Source organism: Podarcis erhardii (assembly GCF_964252035.2).
Source record: "Podarcis erhardii genome assembly, chromosome: 4".
In the NCBI taxonomy this organism is placed as follows: Eukaryota; Metazoa; Chordata; class Lepidosauria; order Squamata; family Lacertidae; genus Podarcis; species Podarcis erhardii.
Window position 1 is genome coordinate 5563121 of NC_138508.1, and position 19402 is coordinate 5582522.

A 19402-nucleotide genomic window follows, 5' to 3' on the forward strand; every position below is an offset into this window, starting at 1 on the left:
ATAGGACGCACGTTTTCCCCTCCAAAAATGAAGGGGAAATGTGTGTGCATCCTATGGGGAGAATGCAGGCTTTCGCTGAAGCCTGGAGAGGGAGAGGGGTCAGTGCGCACCGACCCCTCTCGCTCTCCAGGCTTCAGGAAGCTATCCGCAAGTCTTGCAATCCTGGCGGGAGGTCCCACGGACTCGCAAGGCTTGCGGGCAGCAACCTGCAGCCCAAAAGCTCGGGGGACAGCAGGGAGGCGCAGCGCCACCACCCCGCTATTCCTCGACCTGGTCTGGAGGCTGGGGGGGGGGAGAAGCAAGCTTGCTTCTCCCCCCCGCCAGCCCCACAAGCTCGGGGGATAGCGGGGAGGCGTAGCGCTGCCACCCCGCTATTCCTGGACCTGATCTGGAGGCTGGCGGGGGGGGGGGAGAAGCAAGCTTACTTCTCCCCCCCGCCAGCCCCACAAACTCGGGGGACAACGGGGCAAGCCGCTGCCCCACGGAGGCTAGAGAGGCTGTCCCTGAAGGCAGAAGAGGGAGACGGAGCGCTCGGTCTCCCTCTTCTAGCTTGGGGATGGCTGTGCAAACCTGGGGGGGAAATAAAAATTTTTTCCTTGATTTCCCCCCCCAAAAACTAGGTGCGTCCTATGGGCTGGTGTGTCCTATAGGGCAAAAAATACGGTATATATAAACCGTAATGCGGAATAAATAAAAAATCGTACCGAAGCCACCTGGAAGGAGTTGTTGGTGCCTCTGTGGTCCAGGTCGTGGCACATGCAGGAGATGAACAAAGCAAAGATTTCGATGTCTCTGTCGAAGAGGAAAAAAGCAAAAACCACGTATGAGCTGCGGAAGGGCTCTGAGATGCCTGGGCTGCTCCCAAATTGGGCAGTAGAGGAGGCACCCCATATGCAAACCAGCCCCAGGGGAGTTGGAGGTGGCGTCTTTGCTCAGCCTCCCCAACCTGGTGCCCCCTGCCAACCAAGCACACCCTCAGATCCGAAGTATTTCATTTTCTTAAAGCAGAGGGGGAGGGGACCTTGGCAAGCAGCCAGGGAACACGGGAGCAAGAGGTCAGTATTGGATTCGGAGTCAGGTTGTAGGTCATTAGCTCAGCTGGTAGAGCCTGAGATTCTTAATCTCAGGGTTGAGGGTTTGAGCCCCATGACTGGTCATGTTGTGCGGATGCCTGATTGTCGTCTTCCAAAGCAACCACTCTATTCCGAACTTAAAAATGGAAGGCTTAATACCAGTGGTCAACAAAAGAGGTTTAAAGATTGTCTCAAGGCAAATATTTAAAAATGTAGTATAAACACCAACAATTGGGAAACACTGGCCTGCGAGCGCTCCAATTGAAGAACAGCCTTTCCCAAAGGTGTCATGGGCTTTGAAGACACTCGAACTCAGGACACAAGGGAGAAATGTGCTAAGAGGAAGGCATGCTTGGCAAACCCTCACCGTGATCAACTCACGCCCGGAAACCTATGTCCCCACTGTGGAAGGATGTGTGGGTCCAGAATTGGCCTCCACAGTCACTTACGGACTCATTGTTAAAAACGTGTTTATGGAAGACAATCTTGCTTGGCTACGAGGGATCGCCAGAGAAGAAGATACCCCACCAAGCTCTGCATCACCAGGACACCCCCCCCCCCGTCGCTGCCTCCATGCGCTCTGCGGCTGATCCCTGGCATAAACTCGGCCCCCCCTCCCTTTGGCAAGCAAAGCACCGTCCACCTACTCCAAGTAATTGACCAGCTCCAGATTTTTGTAGAGCAGGTAGCAGAAGTGGGAGACCGAGAAGGCATGGGTCCAGTTGTGGTATGGGGGGTCCCTGTATCCCTTTTTCACCATCAGGCAGAACCTGTGAGGAAATCCCCCCCCCCCCAAAGAAGCCCATTGGTGAGAATGACACTGGTTATTTTCATTTTTATTTAATAGATTTTGCACTCCATTTGGTCATAAAAGAAGCCAACTACTAAGTAGTTTACATTCAATGTACATTAAAATTCAGGATAAATTCAAACATTAAAAAAGCACCAAAGTTAGTCTATTCCTCCCTCCCCCCCCCTCAAAATATTCACGATAAAATGAAGTAGCATATTAATCACATGTCTGGGTAGGCATGCTTAAACAAAAAGGTTTTTTTGTTTGTTTAGCCAATGCTGAAAATACAACAGCAAAAGGCCCTGATATCAATTGACAGGGAGTTGCTAAGCGCAGGTGCTGCCACACTGAAATACCAATTTTGTGCCGCCCTTGGCTCCTTCTGAGGAAGCGTGCGGGATTTAAATGTATAATGGATTTATACATTTATACATTTGTAATAATGGTGATAAGTCTGGAGTGAAAATTATGTGGCACTCTAAAAAGCTTGGCGGGTGAAACCCAGCCATTTGCAAGACTGTTGTTCCTTTAAAAGTGGGCACCTCTTGAATTGCTCTTTCCAAATAACTGAGTCTGCACAGCCAGTTTGGGGCATCTGGTTTGGGCGCTCTCGGTCGCAACCCAGGGGCCAGGCAAGCCCCAGCCTTCCTCCTCCCAGTGGCGGACTGGAGAGTGGAGAGGCAGCTACTGGAGAGAGACCCAGGGCCATCTTACCCATAGGCACCACAGGTGTGGGGCACCCGGGCGCTGGGCTCTCAAGGGTACCAGGCTGAGAGTCTGGGGCCCGAGAGTTGAGTCCGGGGAAGAACCCGTGCATTGGCCGCGGCAGACTCTTCTGCTGTGGGCATGTGCGCCGCGAGTTCGGGGGCAACTGAGCCAGTGAGATGCTGAGAGAGCTTGCTAGCTCAGCCCTCCTGCATGCCTGGGAATGGGCCATTGGGGGGGGGGCGCCAGGTGGATCTTTGCACCCCGGCACTGCATATGCTTAAGACAGCTCTGGACAGACCCTTGCCCCTTCTGCAGCTCCGAGGTTGTGGGGATGGCTGGGGCTCATTGGGGCTGCCAAGGGCCACAGGTGTGGCAAGTGAAAACACGGACCCTCCTGGCTCTGACTTTGTTCCCAGCGTTTGAGTTCAATGGCTCAGCTTCGTCGTGGCCCCGGCTCACGCTAAGCCTGGTGCGCCACAATGGAAGGGCCTTCTCTGTGGTGGCTGCTCCCAGGGAACTTTGGAACTCCCTGCCTAGAGAAGCCAGACCCTGTCCTTCTGCTAGCAGGTGAAGATAGTTATATTCCTGCAGGCATGGCCGGATTTAGGTTTGATGAGGCCCTAAGCTACTGGAGGTAATGGGGCCCCTTTATATGTCCAGCTGTCCTTTGACAACAACAAATGGTTGCTCTTTTTTGTGTTGAAAATATGCTATATGGTAATTTATGGACCTAGTAGGTATCAAAAGTCATTTGCACATGTTGCCATGCAAACACATTAGTATTTGGCAATAACAAAAGTTCCTATAGAAACACAGTTTACAGAGACTCATAATCTAGTCTCTAAAAACCAGTCTCTATGCAACCAGTCCATGCAGAATGTAGGCACCCTATATATAGAAAGGAGCAAAGCAGTAATATTTTAGGGAGCAGGCTAGCAGGCGGGGCCCATGACTTACATCCTAGGAGCCTACACAACACAAAACACTGTTGCTGTATGTCGGTTTTATTCTATTTGTCTTCTATCTTATATTTTGGAAATGTACATCCAGTTTTTTTTCCTTTAGATTTTTTGGGGGCCCCAAGAGAGTGGGGCCCTAAGCTATAGCTTGTTTAGCTTATACGTAAATCCGGCACTGCCTGCAGGTCTTTGGGAACTGGCTGGTTTTTGTTTTTAAGGAAAGTGCTTTTAATAGCACTGTGCTGTTTCTGTTTTTTGATGCTAACTGAGTTCAATTACCTTTTAATAAAGATCTTATACGTTTCTGGTCTTTTGTATTTTATCTGTGTTGTTTTGTTATAAGCCACCTTGAGTCCCAGTCTGGGGGAAAAGCCGGGTGCAAGCAACAGCTCAGTCGGCAGAGCACGAGACGCTTAATCTCGGGGTCGTGGGTTTGAGCTTTACGTTGGGCAAAAAGATTGCAGAGGGTTGGACTAGATGACCCTTAGGGGTCCCTTCCAGCTCTACAATTCTATGGTTCTAATGTGTGAGTCTATGAAAGGGAGAGAAGAAAAAGACAGTCCTCTTGACATCTTACCTGACAAGGGTCTGGCGGTTGATTTTGTAGCTGCTGATGAAATTCATGTCCTGCAACATACTCAGAATGGCCTGTGGAGGAGAGAGAGAGAGAGAGAGAGAGAGAGAGAGAGAGAGAGAGAGAGTATTCAGGAGGTACGCAGAAGCAGCCAATCCCAACTTGATGCCCTCCTTTGGACTACAACTCCCATCAGCCTAAGAGAAAAAGGTAAAGGACCCCTGGACAGTTAAGTGCAGTCAAAGGCGACTATGGGGTGGCGGCACTCATCTCGCTTTCAGGCGGGGAGCCGGCGTTTGTCCACAGACAGGTTTCATGTGCCCAGCAGGACTAAACTGCTTCTGGTGCAACGGGACAATGATTGAAACCAGAGCATATGGAAACAGCATTTACCTTCCCCCTGCAGTGCTACCTACCATATTTTTCGCCCTATAGGACGCACTTTTTCCCCTCCAAAAATGAAGGGGAAATGTGTGTGCGTCCTATGGGGCAAATGCAGGCTTTCGCTGAAGCCTGGAAAGCGAGAGGGGTCGGTGCGCACCGACCCCTCTCGCTCTTCAGGATTCAGGAAAGCCGCAGCGCCAGCCCCACAAGGTCGGGGGACAGCGGGGAGGCGGAACGCCGCCATCCCGCTGTCTCCCGATGTGGTTTGGAGGCTGACGGCGGGGAGACGCGTCTTCCCGCTGTCCCCGGACCTGGTCTGCAGGTGGGCGGCGGGGAGAAGAGTGCTTCTCCCCGCTGCCAGCCCCGCAAGCTCCGGGGACAGCGGGGAGGCACAGTGCGTCTTCCCGCTGTCCCCAGACCTGGTCTGCAGGTGGGCGGCGGGGAGAAGAGTGCTTCTCCCCGCTGCCAGCCCCGCAAGCTCCGGGGACAGCTGGGAGGCACAGTGCGTCTTCCCGCTGTCCCCAGACCTGGTCTGCAGGCGGGCGGCAGGGAGAAGAGCGCTTCTCTCCGCTGCCAGCCCCACAAGCGCCTGGGGGGGGGAAATAATTTTTTTTCTTTATTTCCCCCCCAAAAAACTTGGTGCGTCCTATGGGCCGGTGCGTCCTATGGGGCGAAAAATACGGTATTTATCTACTTGCACTGGCGTGCTTTTGAACTGCTAGGTTGGCAGAAGCTGGGACAGAGCAATGGGAGCTCACTGTGTCACAGATATTTGAACCGCCAACCTTCTGATCAGCAAGCCCAAGGCTCAGGGATTTAGACTACATCACCACCTTTGGACTACAACTCCTCTCAGCCTAAGAAAGCACAGAGGGCATATGTTGTAGCGGTGGAGATCTCCCTCACAAAACCTGGAGCCAATTTCTAAGGAACCCTGTGTTTTGCCTTGTTTTGGAAAGTACAAAATAGGTACGTCTCTCATTAAAATGCAAACCCAACCAAATTTCTCCTCCGCCCTCAACACTCACCATAGATGTGTCGTCCTCCGGAAGGGAACGTGGGGTGTAGGTGAATTTGGCAAAGTTCGGGTCAATTTCTGAGACGGGCACGATTCCTTCGTCGAGGAGCTTGGTGTATTCATCATCTGAAACCTGGAAGACGAAGCAGCGCTTAGCTTTTCAAAAGGAAAAATAGCTGGTGCCTTATTGTTATTATTATTATGTGGAGCAAGCTGTTTTGAGGAGGAGAAATGGTGACGATCAAGACTGCCGGGGGTTAGACTAGATGACAACTGGAGTCCCTTTTCAACTCCATAGGAAGATGTACTTGCAAACTGGCCACAATCCCAACTTTAAGCTAAACTGCCAACACTAAGTCACCTGTGTTAGCATGTTCATTTTCCTGTTTATCAACACATATGCAACCTGGTGCCCGCCGGAGGTTGTTGGAGCACAACTCTTCTCAGGCCCAGCCACGGTGGGAGTTGTAGTTCAACAATGCAGGGGGCCAGGTTGCAAAGGCTGCCATAAGTGAAATAGGATGACAGGAACCTAGGCAGCCGGCAGGTACAGAGTCAGAACCATGGTCTACCCACCTAAGTATTTCCTAGTATCTGCCAGCAGCAGATTCCTGCATTGCAGGGGTTGGACTGGATGACCCTCGGGGTCCCTTCCAAGCCTATGATTCTAACTCTCCAAGGTCTTCCCCAGCCCTACCTGGGCGGTTGGAGGATGGATGGCGGCTAACGGATTGAGGTTGAATCCTGACAAGACAGAAGTACTGTTTTTGGGGGACAGGAGGTGTGTGTGTGTGTGTGGAGGACTCCCTGGTCCTGAATGGGGCAACTGTGCCCCTGAAGGACCAGGTGTGCAGCCTGGGAGTCATTTTGGACTCACCACTGTCCATGGAGGCACAGGTCAATTCTGTGTTCAGGGCAGCTGTCTCCCAGCTCCATCTGGTACGCAGGCTGAGACCCTCCCTGCCTGCAGACTGTCTTGCCAGAGTGGTGCATGCTCTAGTTATCTCCCACTTGGACTACTGCAATGCGCTCTATGTGGGGCTACCTTTGAAGGTGACCCGGAAACTGCAATTTATCCAGAATGCGGCCGCCAGACTGGGGGCGGCCGCTGAGACCACATAACACTGGTCCTGAGAGATTTGCATTGGCTCCCAGTATGTTTCCGAGCACAATTCAAAGTGTTGGTGCTGATCTTGAAAGCCCTAAACGGCCTCGGCCCAGTATACTTGAACCCCCATCGTTCAGTCCAGACACTGAGGTCCAGCTCCGAGAGCCTTCTTTGGGTTCATCCCTGCGAGAAGTGAGGTTACAGGGAACCAGGCAAAGGGCCTTGTCGGTGGTGGCGCCCGCCCTGTGGAACACCCTCCCACCAGATGTCAAGGCAATAAGCAACTATTTTACTTTTAAAAGACATCTGAAGGCTTAGGGAAGTTTTTAATGTTTAATGCTGTGTTGTGTTTTTAATATTCTGTTGGGAGCTGCCCAGAGTGGCTGGGGAAACCCAGCCAGATGGGCAGGGTATGTATAAATAAATTATTATTATTATTATTATTATTATTATTATTATTATTATTATTATTATACCTGAAGATGCTGCCAGGGTTCGAACTCAGAACCTCCTGCATGCCAGGCAGATGCTCTGCCACTGAGCTACGCTATCAGTATGCTGCTGCTGGAGATAGCTCAGGTCTACCCCCCTCAAATGGCCCCCAAGAGGCGGGTGATGCAGCAAGAGGGAGTCAGCTTGTTTTCTGGCGCTCCATAGGGAGGGACTTGGACCAGTGGATTCAATTAACCAGAAATGCAACTGAATATTAGGAAGAACCTTCTGACTGTAAGAGCTGCTCAACAGTGCAATGGTCTCCCTCAGAAGGCGGAAGACTCCACTGGAGGTTTCTAAACAGAGGTTGGATGGCCACTTGCCAGCAATTCTGGAGCTGAGATCCCTGCATGGCAGGGGGTTGGGCTGGATGACCTTCAGGGTCCCTTCCAACTCTACAGTTCTATGATTCCATGATGCCAAAGTAAGCCGGCCTTACCTTCATATGGTACATCATCATTTCGTTGGCCAGGTGGCTTCGGTACTGGGCTTCATGGACCTTCTTGTAGAGCAGAGACTGGAGTGAAGGAAAACAAGAGGTGAGTAGGGAATATGTTAATACAGGGGTCGCCAACCCAGTGCCCACGGGCACCAAAGCACCCATGAAGGTTTCCAGTGGTGCCTCCTGTTAGAATTCCTGCTCCATGATTGCAGTCATGGGATTTTTGTCTATCACATGATGGTATATGTGGGAAGTGATGGAGACAGGATGTTTGTGTTACTGTGTTCCGTGAAGTGGGACTTTTGTCCTTTGTTCTTTTTCTCTTTGCTGTCTGATGCTAGAGAGAGAGGGAGCCATGTTGCAGTGCTCCGTGTGTGTTTATACGTAAATAAAGTAGATTGGCCAAAATGCTGAGTTGCTGAGGTCTGTCGCGCAAGCTGCGAAGACTCTGCGCATCTCTAAGTGTGCCGGTGTCTGTTGGCATCAGTCGCTGTGATGTTTGGGCTGTAGAAAGCTTTTGAAGCTCCCAAATGAACGACCAGGAGGGAGAGAACATGCCAGTCAGGCAGGTGTCTCTGCCAGGGTCCTACTCGAGTGTATGGATGCTTTTGACGTATCTTGGATGCTTTTGTTTTGTTTCTCAAGAAAGCTCTGCAAGTAAAAGCTTGAAAAACCTTTTTATAGGATGGAAATGCATCTCTGTCTTAATGGATCAAAATCTAGTGATCTTCAGCAAGACGGCTGGCTTTGCACCCTCTTTCCTGGAAAGAATACAGTCCATTGCAGTCTCCCCCAACCTGGTGCCCTCCCAGCTGGCGCAGTCGTGGGAGCTTCATCCAAGGCTTCTGGAGAGCACTAGGTTGGAGAAGGCTGGTCCACTGCGCAAGGGAGATGTACAGCTCTACCCAGAGTGGAGAAAAGAGCCAGGGGAACCCAAAGGATCCGGCTTACGTGAGCGATGCTGATGCCGCAGTAGATGGAGAAGGCGGTGGCTAGATCCTCGTCAAACTTGCTGAACCAAGGCCCGTTGATTTTGTTCACCAGCTCAGCCACTCCAATGACCTCTGGAAGAAGCGGAGAAGAAGACAACAGGTGAGTTCTGGCGTTGGATGGGCAGGAGAAGGAACACACCCGATTGCTGTGGGATGCGATACACAGATAGCAGTCAAGTACAACATTCCTTGTTTTCCTAGAGTGGACATGCAAGGGGATGTTTGGTCCCACCAGTCGGAACTTCCTCTTTCCTCCTGGGCTGGGACATACTTCCTTTGCATGTGACTAGTGGTGGGCGTGACTTTACCTGTCCAGGTAACAAAAGCACGAGGCACACAACACTCCTTCTCTTTTCCTCTCTCCTCTCTTTGACTTCCTCCATCATTGGAGCAGCGTTTTAGCTAGAGATGCTCTGTTAGCTTGCAGCCAGCAGAGGACACTGGGATCATCCCCATACGGGATAGATCCACATGTAACTAAGTCTGCCTTCAGGGATCCAACTGTGAACTGATGATGTGAGTAAACTTCTTTTATATACTTTAAACAAGATTGTGGTGTGTTTATTCTTTTAAGAGGGATATAAGGGAACTTAGGTAAAGGTAAAGGGACCCCTGACCATTAGGTCCAGTCGTGGCCGACTCTGGGGTTGCGGCGCTCATCTCGCTTTACTGGCCGAGGGAGCGGCATACAGCTTCTGGGTCATGTGGCCAGCATGACTCAGCCGCTTCTGGCGAACCAGAGCAGTGCACGGAAATGCCGTTTACCTTCCCACCAGAGCAGTACCTATTCATCTACTTGCACTTTGACATACTTTCGAACTGCTAGGTTGGCAGGAGCTGGGACTGAGCAATGGGAGCTCACCCCGTCACGGGGATTCGAACCACCGACCTTCTAATCGGCAAGTCCTAGGCTCTGTGGTTTAACCCACAGCGCCACCCGTGTCCCTTATAAGGGAACTTACCAGGAACTTAATAGTGAAAGGCTTACACAAGCCTGCAACCAGCTATCTGCTGTGTGTTTAAAAGGGGAATGTAAAACTACAATTGCAGTGCATAGTTAGACTACGGAACTCTCTCCCACCAGAGTGAGTGGCTTTCAAAGAGGATTAGATAAATTCATGGAGAAGGAGAGGGCTATCAGCTGCTACTAGCTAGGAGGGCTCTGCTTCTGAATGCCAGTTGCTGGAAAAGAGCAGGAGGGGAGAGGGATCTTGTGTTCGAATCCTGCTTGCAGCATTCCCATAATGGGCATGTTGTTGGTCTGATCCAGCAAGCTCTCCTTATGTTTCCCTTTCTTTCTCCCTTCCAAAGGATGCTCCAATGATGTGCCTTCTTCTTGGCACATCAAGAGGCAAGGGAGCTGTCAGTTACTCTCGAGTAAGTTGGTGAGCCCAGGTGGAGGCGAAGGGGGAAGGGACGTAGATCCTTCTCCCACTTGGGGGAGCACGGAAGACGGGGCACAAGGGGCTTCTCAAACATCTCATTCGCGTGGGGCATTGTGCACACCTGGTGTTGCGCTTCTTCCACACACTCACCCTGGTTCTCGTCCTTGATGGGGAAGCAGAGGATGTTCCGGGTGCGAAAGCCGGTGCTGTCGTCCACCCCCCGGTAGAAGAGCGGGTGCGAATAGGCGTCCTTGATGTTGAGGATCTTCCCCGTGGTTGCCACGTGGCCCGCGATGCCCTGATCGGCCGGAATCCGGAATTCGTGGCTCTGAGAAAGGAGTGCACAGCAGAAGGAAAGCGGGTTACTCCACAGTCTCGTGTGTGTGTGGAACTACCCGCCACCAACCAGCCTTGTTACTGGAAGGGCATCGTTGAGGACTGAGAGGAAGGCCAGCCAATACCCAGCCTTTGGGTTGAAGCCAACAGACATTCTGCCTCAATAGGTAGGAAAGGAGGGGATGGAAGCACAAACTGGTTGGGAGGAGAAGCGGGGAAATTGTCTTCCTTCCATTGAAGGAAATCAAACAAATTGACAGAATAAAAATAACAGAAGTTCAAAAAAAATCAGTGTGGTTTATCCGGAAAACACGTAATATTAACCAGGAGCAGACTATTAAAAGATACTGAAAATTTATCTGCTTGAAATCTAAAGGGATAAATATCTTAAATAAGTGACTTCACCATTGCTTACTTTTCCAATAAAGTGTTATCGGTCGGTAGAGCACGAGACTCTTAGGTTTGTGGGTTCGAGCCCCGCGTTGTGCAAAAGATTTCTGCATTGCAGAAGGTTGGACTAGATGACCCTCGGGGTCCCTCCCAACTCTGCAGTTCTACGATTAGGCTGGTAGACTGCATAAGACCATTAGGAAAGCCAAATTTCATGTTGCACTGTGGGGAGGGAGTCCTAGGTGTCTGTATTTGCTGTATTTAAGATAAAATCCCACCAAACAACTTAGAATTTACCAGGGTCCTCCAAGCCTTTGGCAACATGCAATATGTGACTTGTTATCTTTCAGCTAGTGCTAAATGTCACCTACTTTTGCACCAAAGCGAAAGTCACAAGTGAGGTTTTCAAGTTAGGGGGCAACTGAGGCTCTCACAGCTGCCAGAAATTTGGAGAATTCCTGCGCAGAATTTCTTTCCATTTTTCTCCCAACCAGTGGAGGCTTCCTTCACCAAAGCGTTGGTGTAAAATTGACTTCTAGCTTCCACCCAAAGGTCAGTTACTGCCAAAAGCTTGGCTTGAATGTGCTGGGATTTAAAATGAATTCAAATTCTCCCAATTCTTTTTATTTCATTTTTGCAATAATCTCTCTGGATTCAGACGGTGTAAGAATAAGAGAAGGGATGGGAATTGAGTTTGGCAAAAGATACCTGGAGCCTTAAAAACCACACCGGTGCCAAATTCTCGAGACAACCAAGAAACGAAATATTAAGAGCAGTTTAAAAGAAGTTACATGGATAAAAATAAGGTGGTTCCCACAATTATATCCCCATCCCTTTAGTTCAGGGGTGTCTAACCTGCTGCCTTCCAAATATTGTTAGACCCCCCCACCTCCCAGTAGTCCCAGTGTGGCCACTGGTCAGGGATGAGGATGGTTGGAATTGTGATCCAACCATATCTGGGGGACCAGAGATAGAGATATGAAGCGGGGGTGGGGACTTGGGGGGGGGAGTTTCCCTTCCCCATTTTCCCTATCCCCCCCTTCAATTTGTCCCTAAAAAACTGGATGGAAAACTGGAGAAAAATGACCCCCATTTCTCCACTCCCACTCTCACTGTAGTCTCCCCCCTTTCCTTCCGGTGTCCAGGGCTGGATTTAGGTTTGTTGAGGCCCTCAGCTCCTGAAGGTAATGGGTCCCTTTATATGTCCATCTGTCCTTTGTCAACAACAAATAGTCGCTGTTTTTTGTGTTGAATATATGCTATATGGTAATTTATGGACCTAATAGGTATCTCAAGCCATTTGCAAATAACAAAAGATGTATTTTATCAAAGGAATTGTTGAACTGAAATACAATTAAAAAGTATATTAATAGTGAAATACAATTAAGAAGAAGTATATTAATAGTGAAATAATTATTAAGCTATAACTTAAAATGATTTTTTTATGCATAACAAACACATTGCAAACACATTGGCATTTGGCAATAACAAAAGTTCCTTTAGAAACACAATTTACAGAGACTCATAATCTAGTCTCTAAAAACCAGTCTCTATGCAACCAGTCCATGCAGAATGTAGGCACCCTATATATAGAAAGGAGGAAACCAGTGATATTTTAGGGAGCAGGCTAGCAGGCGGGGCCCATGACTTACATCCTAGGAGCCTACACAACACAAAACACTGTTGCTGTAGGTAGGTTTTATTCTATTTGTTTTTTATCTTATATTTTGGAAATGTACATCCAGGTTTTTTTCCCTTTAATTTTTTGGGGGCCCCCAAGAGAGTGGGGCCCTAAGCTAGAGCTTGCTTAGCTTACACGTAAATCTGGCACCGCCTGTGGCCCTTACCTCATCATCCACCACGCCCCCGTCAAAAACCTTGGCCACCAGTTCGTGGCTGCTTCTGTCCAGCAGGAATACAGAGCATCTGCAAAAGAACAAGCCAAGTTGAGATACGGGCTCGATAAACCACCGTCGCCAGGATCCTGACCGTTCTCTGGGACAAGCGAGGGGGAACGCAACCTCTGGGCCTGCGCATGGGTCAAAGTGGTGGTGGTGTGAGAAACGGTGAGGTCCCAGAAGCATCATGAGACAACCACGTATCTGATAAAGGAGGAGATAATTGCCACCATAGCAGGGACACCCAAGGGACTCATCCCTTTCGGGGGTGGCACTTTAGGGATGGAATGAGGGCGTGAGTCAGCCCCCCATGTTCTAAAATTATAGTTTCGAAGGGGGTGTGGTTGGTAACTTGGGTGTTGTTTATTTGGGGTAGGGTGGTTTTAAATTGTTCTCTATTTGCTAATTTGTATTTGTGATTTGTACCTTTTGGTTTTGTAAGGTTGGTTGATATTCTACAGCCTTTTAAATGTGTTGCAGGAGAGGGTGTTATTGTCTCATTGTTTTTGCTTTAACCGTTTACTGGAATGTTTTTTTACCTTGTATTATTATCCTGAAATCTTGTGACAATATATACCGTATTTTTCGCTCTGTAAGACACACTTTTTCCCTCCTAAAAAGTAAGGGGAAATGTGTGTGCGTCTTATGGAGTGAATGAAGGCTGCGCAGCTATCGCTGAAGCCATAACAGCAAGAGGGATTGCTGCGCAGCGATCCCTCTTGCTGTTATGGCTTCTGGGATAGCTGTGTGAAGCCTCTTCAGGGCAGCGGGAGAGTTCCTCTCGATGCACTGAAGAGGCTTCGCGTTGCTTTCACTGAAGTTTTGCCTTGCTTTCTTCAACAACATTTGATTCAGAATATTTTCCCCCCCTTGTTTTCCTCCTCCAAAAACTAGGTGCGTCTTATGGTCGGGTGTGTCTTATAGAGCGAAGAATACGGTAACTCTAAAGATAAATACAAAAATCTAAATAACTGGGCTGCAGCCATATGCTGTTTATTCCAGTTCCCCGAAAGGTTTCCCTAACTGTTCATTTCCGCATTTCCGCATTCTGCCTGAGCCTTTGGATCGCATGAGTGCCACTTCCGGAAATATAGCAGAATACAGTCGGGGGCAGAGTTTGGTCTTTCAAATTCTAGCAGAGCCCTGTGCAAGCCCAACATTTGGCGCCTCTTGCTTTCTGTTCTGCTCAGTTCCCTACATCATAGTTGCAATGCCCTGTGCAGGGGAACACATCTTGCCGCCCTAAATCCGTTTCTGATACAATACGATCACAACTTACCGTATTTTTTCTGTGTATTAGACGATGTTTTTTGACTAGTACGAAAGAGGCTGCCCATATAAGATCAGTGTACACAGTTGGGCCTGGTGAGCATTTACGGTTCCCAACCCAAGTCCTGCGGAAAGCCATCTAATTCAGATTTTAATTTTATCCTGACTTATTTTTAAGAGGTGATTTAATTATTGTTTGATTTTATATCAGTGTTTATATTTGATGTTAGCCGCCCTGAACCCGCTCTCAGCCGGGGAGGGTGGGATACAAATAGAAGTTTATGATGATGATATCAAAAAAACTGGGGTCATCCTATACATGGATAGTGGCATGGGGGGGGGGAATCTGCACACCCGCCAGCCAGCTGTTTGGTGGGCACGCAACTCCCCCCCATGCCGCTGCAGGAGGCACGTGCCAGCAGTGGCCAGGGGGGGCAGCTGCCCACTTTGCCAACCCCCAGCAACGGCCCTGCTGGAGTGATGGCGTGCATGCAATTCCCCCTAAAAGCTCAGCGACTTTGGGCCCCCTCCCTTCATTTTCTTTAAATTTAGTCTCCCCAGATAGGGGGCGTCTTATACATGGGGCGTCTTATACACGGAAGAATACGGTATGCGGTGGTTCGGCTGCAGCGGTTCCATGCCGTCACAAAAACTGTGTATACCCAAACCGTTAGATCTGCCTTGTGGCTAGAAGCTGAGGAGGAGGAGGCGGAAGGAGAAAGAATCCCCTGAACTTCCAGGATCCACATGCCGAGTGGGCCTTGCCCACCAAACAAGGTGGAGAACTTAAAAGCTCATTTTGCACCAGGTAACGCAAGAAGACCTGGCAGAAAAAAACACACCTGCTGAGCCATCTGCAGAGCTGGATTTAAGTTTGATGAGGTCCTAAGTCAGGCACCCCCAAACTCAGCCCTCCAGATGTTTTGGGACTACAATTCCTACCATCCCTGACCACTGATGATGATGGGAGTTGTAGTCCCAAAACATCTGGAGGGCAAAGTTTGGGGATGCCTGCCCTCAGCTCCTGAAGGTAATGGGGCCCTTTATATGTCCAGCTGTCCTTTGTCAACAGAAAATTGTTGCTGTTTTTGTGTGTTGAATATATGCTATACAGTAGTATCTTGGGTTACAGATGCTTCAGGTTACGGACGCTTCAGGTTACAGACTCCCCTAACCCAGAAATAGTGCCTCGGGTTAAGAACTTTGCTTCAGGATGAGAACAGAAATCGTGCTCTGGCGGCACGGCGGCAGCAGGAGGGCCAATTAGCTAAAGTGGTGCTTCAGGTTAAGAACAGTTTCAGGTTAAGAACGGACCTCCGGAACGAATTAAGTTCTTAACCCAAGGTACTACTGTAAGGTATTTATGGACTTAATAGGTATCTAAAGTCAATTGCACATAACAAAATATGTATTTTATCAAAGTAATTGTTGAACTGAAATACAATTAAGAAGAAGTATATTAATAGTGATTTTTTTGGGGGGCCCCAAGAGAGAGGGGCCTTAAGCTATAGCTTGTTTAGCTTAAACGTAAATCCAGCACTGGCCATCTGCCTTGCTTGGGGAGCAAGCCTCCTCAGTATCCCAGCTTTGGGAGGCTAGGGATCTTGTGCGAAGTCTTGTGGGAATTCAGATTTGTCCTGTGGGATCTCGCACGAACATCCCAGAGTTGGTGCTGTGAGCAAGCCAGGCCTCGCAAGTGAGGCAGAGAGCTTTTAAGCTCTTTAAACGCCCTGTAACCCCGAGTGTGGCTGGAGCAACCCAGCTAGATGGACAGGGTATAACTAATACAATTATTATTATAAGCAGAACCGGAGCAAAAGGAGCTTTTAATCTCTCTGTCTTGCTTGGATTTAACTTGGGCGGTTTCAGCCAACCTGCCTTCAGCTGCGTATGGTTGATATAGGGCAAGTTACACGGGTGCAAGAGGTGACTGTACTGCCTGGTGCAGGTTAAGCGCTCATTTCCACGTTATTTAGAAATGGATTTTTGCCGGAAGCAAATAGCGCAGAAATGCATGCCAAACTTGTGCTATATTCCACTTGATTTCCGGAAGCAACTTCTGCATCACGTGAAAGTTGGAACAGGATGTGGAAACTAAGAGATAGGGGAATATGGGTGCACTAAAGCCTCCTTTAAAACGCAGGTGGCACTGTGGGTTAAACCACTGTGCCTAGGACTTGCCTATCAGAAGGTCGGCAGTTCGAATCCGTTACTGGGTCCCTGCTCCTGCCAACCTAGCAGTTCGAAAGCACGTGAAAGTGCAAGTAGATAAATAGGTACCACTCTGGCGGGAAGGTAAACGGCGTTTCCGTGCGCTGCTCTGGTTCACCAGAAGCGGCTTAGTCCTGCTGGCCACATGACCCGGAAGCTGTACACCAGCTCCCTCGGCCAGTAAAACGAGATGAGTGCTGCAACCCCAGAGTCGGCCACGACTGGACCATTGTCAGGGGTCCCTTTACCTTTACCTTAAGCTTCCTCTAGCTCATTTCTCCAAAACAACCCCAAATTCATTTAAAAATAAACAAAGAACAGGGAGAGGGAACAAATTCCTTGTGGGGGTGAGGCATTGGGAATCCAAAGTCAGTCCAAACCCGTATGGCTAAATTCAGAAATGAAGTGTGTTTGTCCTGCTGTTCCCACACCATGTTGGAGGCAATTTTCCGGGGTGGTGTGTGTCTGTTCTAAATATACCGAGCCATGAAAAGACCCGCCTGGGATCCGTCCCTTGGCCAGAGGGTCTGGTGTCTCAGGGCGGGGGCTTGCTTTCAGGAATGTCAGCCCCCCTGGCTTCACGTTCCACCAGAGGGAGCTCCGTGCGGGAGACTCACATTTCGGCGTTGCTGAGATTCCGGGCCTCTGTGATGATCTCTTGCAGCAGCACCGAGACGTCATCTGCGAAGGGTCAGAGAAGCAGTCAGTTAGGAGACCCAAAGGCCACTGAGCGGCTTGTGGAAGATTGTTCTTATTATTGGTTATGGCTAATCTTAATTATATCCCGGCCGGGACTCGAGGAGGGTTGTAGAAATTAAGAGGAAGTCGGAATACAAAAAAGCTGGAAACATATTGAAGGTGATTGTCGAAAAACAACTGGACTGCAGCAGAGCTAAAGCAATATAAAGATCTATGAAAATACAGTGAAAACGGCACAGCGCTGTTGAAAAGCCCTTGGAAAACAGGCAGTTTTCCAGGCCTGCCAGAATAAAACAGTCTCCCGTGGCTGTTGGCATGACAGCAAGGAAGGAGCCAGTCTGGCTTCTCCAGGGAGCGAATTCCAAAGTTGTCTGGGAGCAGAAACCCCCGAGAAGGCATAACCTGCCAAGCGCCCCAGAAAAAACGGGGGTTTTTTGCACGAGAGCACTGTGCCCATTTTGGGTGCTGTGATTTTGCGCAGTGCCCAGAAATGCATATGTGAGATTTTGCCCTGAAAAAGGCATTTTTGGGGGGAGGGGAGCGAGAGTGAGGCATGGGTCACATGACTCGCCCGGGAAGATGTCCTCGAAGACAGGCACCCTGGTTTTGGGAAGGTATGAGAAGGCCCTCTGACACGTCCCCACCAAGCGGGGATTCAAAGAAGAGCATCTCTGAGCATCTCTGAATATCTCAGAGCCCAGGAAGGAGAAGGCCCATCTTGGACCTAAGCCATACAGGGGGAAGGGGGAGAGTGCGGTCTCCAAAGGCTGATCGATCACCAATGACTGATATTTGTGGAATACAGTTTATCTACATTGCAATATTGCAGTTTTGCCTAACAATTTAGCTTGGAAGGTACTGGTTCAATAAAGCTCAAAAGGAAGGTTTGGACAATTAATGATTGGGAGTTGCTGCGCCATTAAGCTCCAGATAACAGACTTCGACAACATCCCGGATTGGAACGGAGTCAGAGGAAGCTGCACTGATAAAAAGACAGTTGGAAAAATATACACTAACAAAGCTGTATTCGACAGATGAAAGTACATGGTGTTTGACATGATTGAGAATCGTGGACTCAGGGACGGAGAATTCTAAAGCATCAAAATCGAGATGTGGAAAATATGGAAACAACGAGGAGAGGCAGGACTGAGATGTGGGGATACGCTTCAGAGATCCAGACCGTGGGGAGCTCTGAAAAATTAATAATTACAATTTGGTCTTTTTTATTTTAGTTTTTTTAATTTTATGATTGGATATATTAATTGGATGTTTTTTATTGGAAAAATCAATAAAAATGATTAAAATAAATAAATAAGCCATACAGGACTTCCATCACATCAGCTGGAAACTCCAGGCTCAGTTTCTATCCCATCATCTTCCTTCGCTCAGCACAAGAGAGAGCGTCAAGCTGTGGCGAGTCTCAAATGCGGAGAGAATTCTGGGGTCCAGAGGGAGGACCAGAAAGGCACCCCTTTTCCCTGCAGCCCTTTCCCCCCTTCAATGTATTTAATATTATCACATTTAGACTCCACCTGTTCATAAAAGAAGCTCGAGGTGCCATGCAGGATTCCCCCCCTCTTTTCCCATTTTACCCTCCCGACAACCCTGTGAGGTAGGAACAGTGCATGGCTCAAGGGCACCTGCTGAGGTCAACGGCTTAGCAATGGCCTGGCATAGTCCATTGAAAATGTTCCTCGTTGAATATCATGACTGCGGGGGCACACAGAGGCCTTTTTGGCCCTTCAGGATTTCATTGCAAAGCTCCCCCATTGTTTGTTGTTGTTGTTGCTATTATTCCCATTTTACAGATGGGGACTGAGTCCCAAGACTATACTGGGGGCAGCTATGGAGGAGGATACCTACCGAGGTGTGTGAAGAGATTCTTGGCTACTTGCAAAAGAGCCTGAGGGGAGGAGAGAGAGAGAAGGAGAGAGAGATGAAATATATAAATCTTGCTCCTTAATTCTGAAATGAAAAGCAGGTGATACCTTCCCTCTTCATTATTCATACGACGCAGCATCGAAATGACAATGTAATTAGAGTTACAACACTATGTAGTATATGAGGTCCTCCCAACCTTCCTGATGTGGTCTAAAGAGCAATACGTTTGGTACTAGCTTGGCTGCTAGACAGGGCCGGATTGAGGTTTGATGAGGACCTCAGCTCCTGAAGGTAATGGGGCCCTTTATATGTCCAGCTGTCCTTTGTCAACAACAAATAGTCGCTGTTTTTTGTGCTGAATATATATGCTTGATGGTAATTTATGGACCTAATAAGTATCTCAAGCTACCATGCAACCAGTCCATGCAGAATGTAGGAACCCTATATATAGAAATGAGCAAACCAGTAATGTTTTAGGGCAGAGGTCAGCTAACTTTTTCAGCAGGGGGGGCGGTCCACTGTCCCTCAGCCCTTGTGGGGGGCCAGACTATATTTTGAAAAGAATAATAATGAAAGAATTCCTATGCCCCACAAATAACCCAGAGATGCATTTTATGTATGGAGGTTTTATTTTATTTGTTTTTTATCTTATATTTTGGAAATGTACATCCAGTTTTTCCCCCTTTAAATTTTCCCTTTAAATTTCAAGAGAATGGGGCCCTAACCTATAGCTTGTTTAGCTTATATGTAAATCCAGCACTGCTGGAACAAAAGGTGGACAAACCACCCC

At 48.7% G+C, this 19402-nt stretch overlaps 1 protein-coding gene across 5 annotated transcripts in view; it reads right to left on the reverse strand.

The window, feature by feature from the left end:
• PDE2A (phosphodiesterase 2A) overlaps positions 1–19402 on the reverse strand; it is a 386253-nt gene that overhangs the window by 12402 nt on the left and 354449 nt on the right. For all 5 annotated transcript variants that reach the window (XM_081860195.1, XM_081860197.1, XM_081860198.1 and 2 more), the window contains 10 exons: positions 18595–18634; positions 16650–16713; positions 12502–12580; positions 10079–10256; positions 8503–8615; positions 7549–7626; positions 5520–5642; positions 4111–4181; positions 1721–1843; positions 705–792 (listed from right to left, as the gene is read on the reverse strand). In XM_081860195.1, coding sequence (XP_081716321.1) covers positions 705–792; positions 1721–1843; positions 4111–4181; positions 5520–5642; positions 7549–7626; positions 8503–8615; positions 10079–10256; positions 12502–12580; positions 16650–16713; positions 18595–18634 — 957 coding nt within the window. The remainder of the gene's footprint in view (positions 1–704; positions 793–1720; positions 1844–4110; positions 4182–5519; positions 5643–7548; positions 7627–8502; positions 8616–10078; positions 10257–12501; positions 12581–16649; positions 16714–18594; positions 18635–19402) is intronic.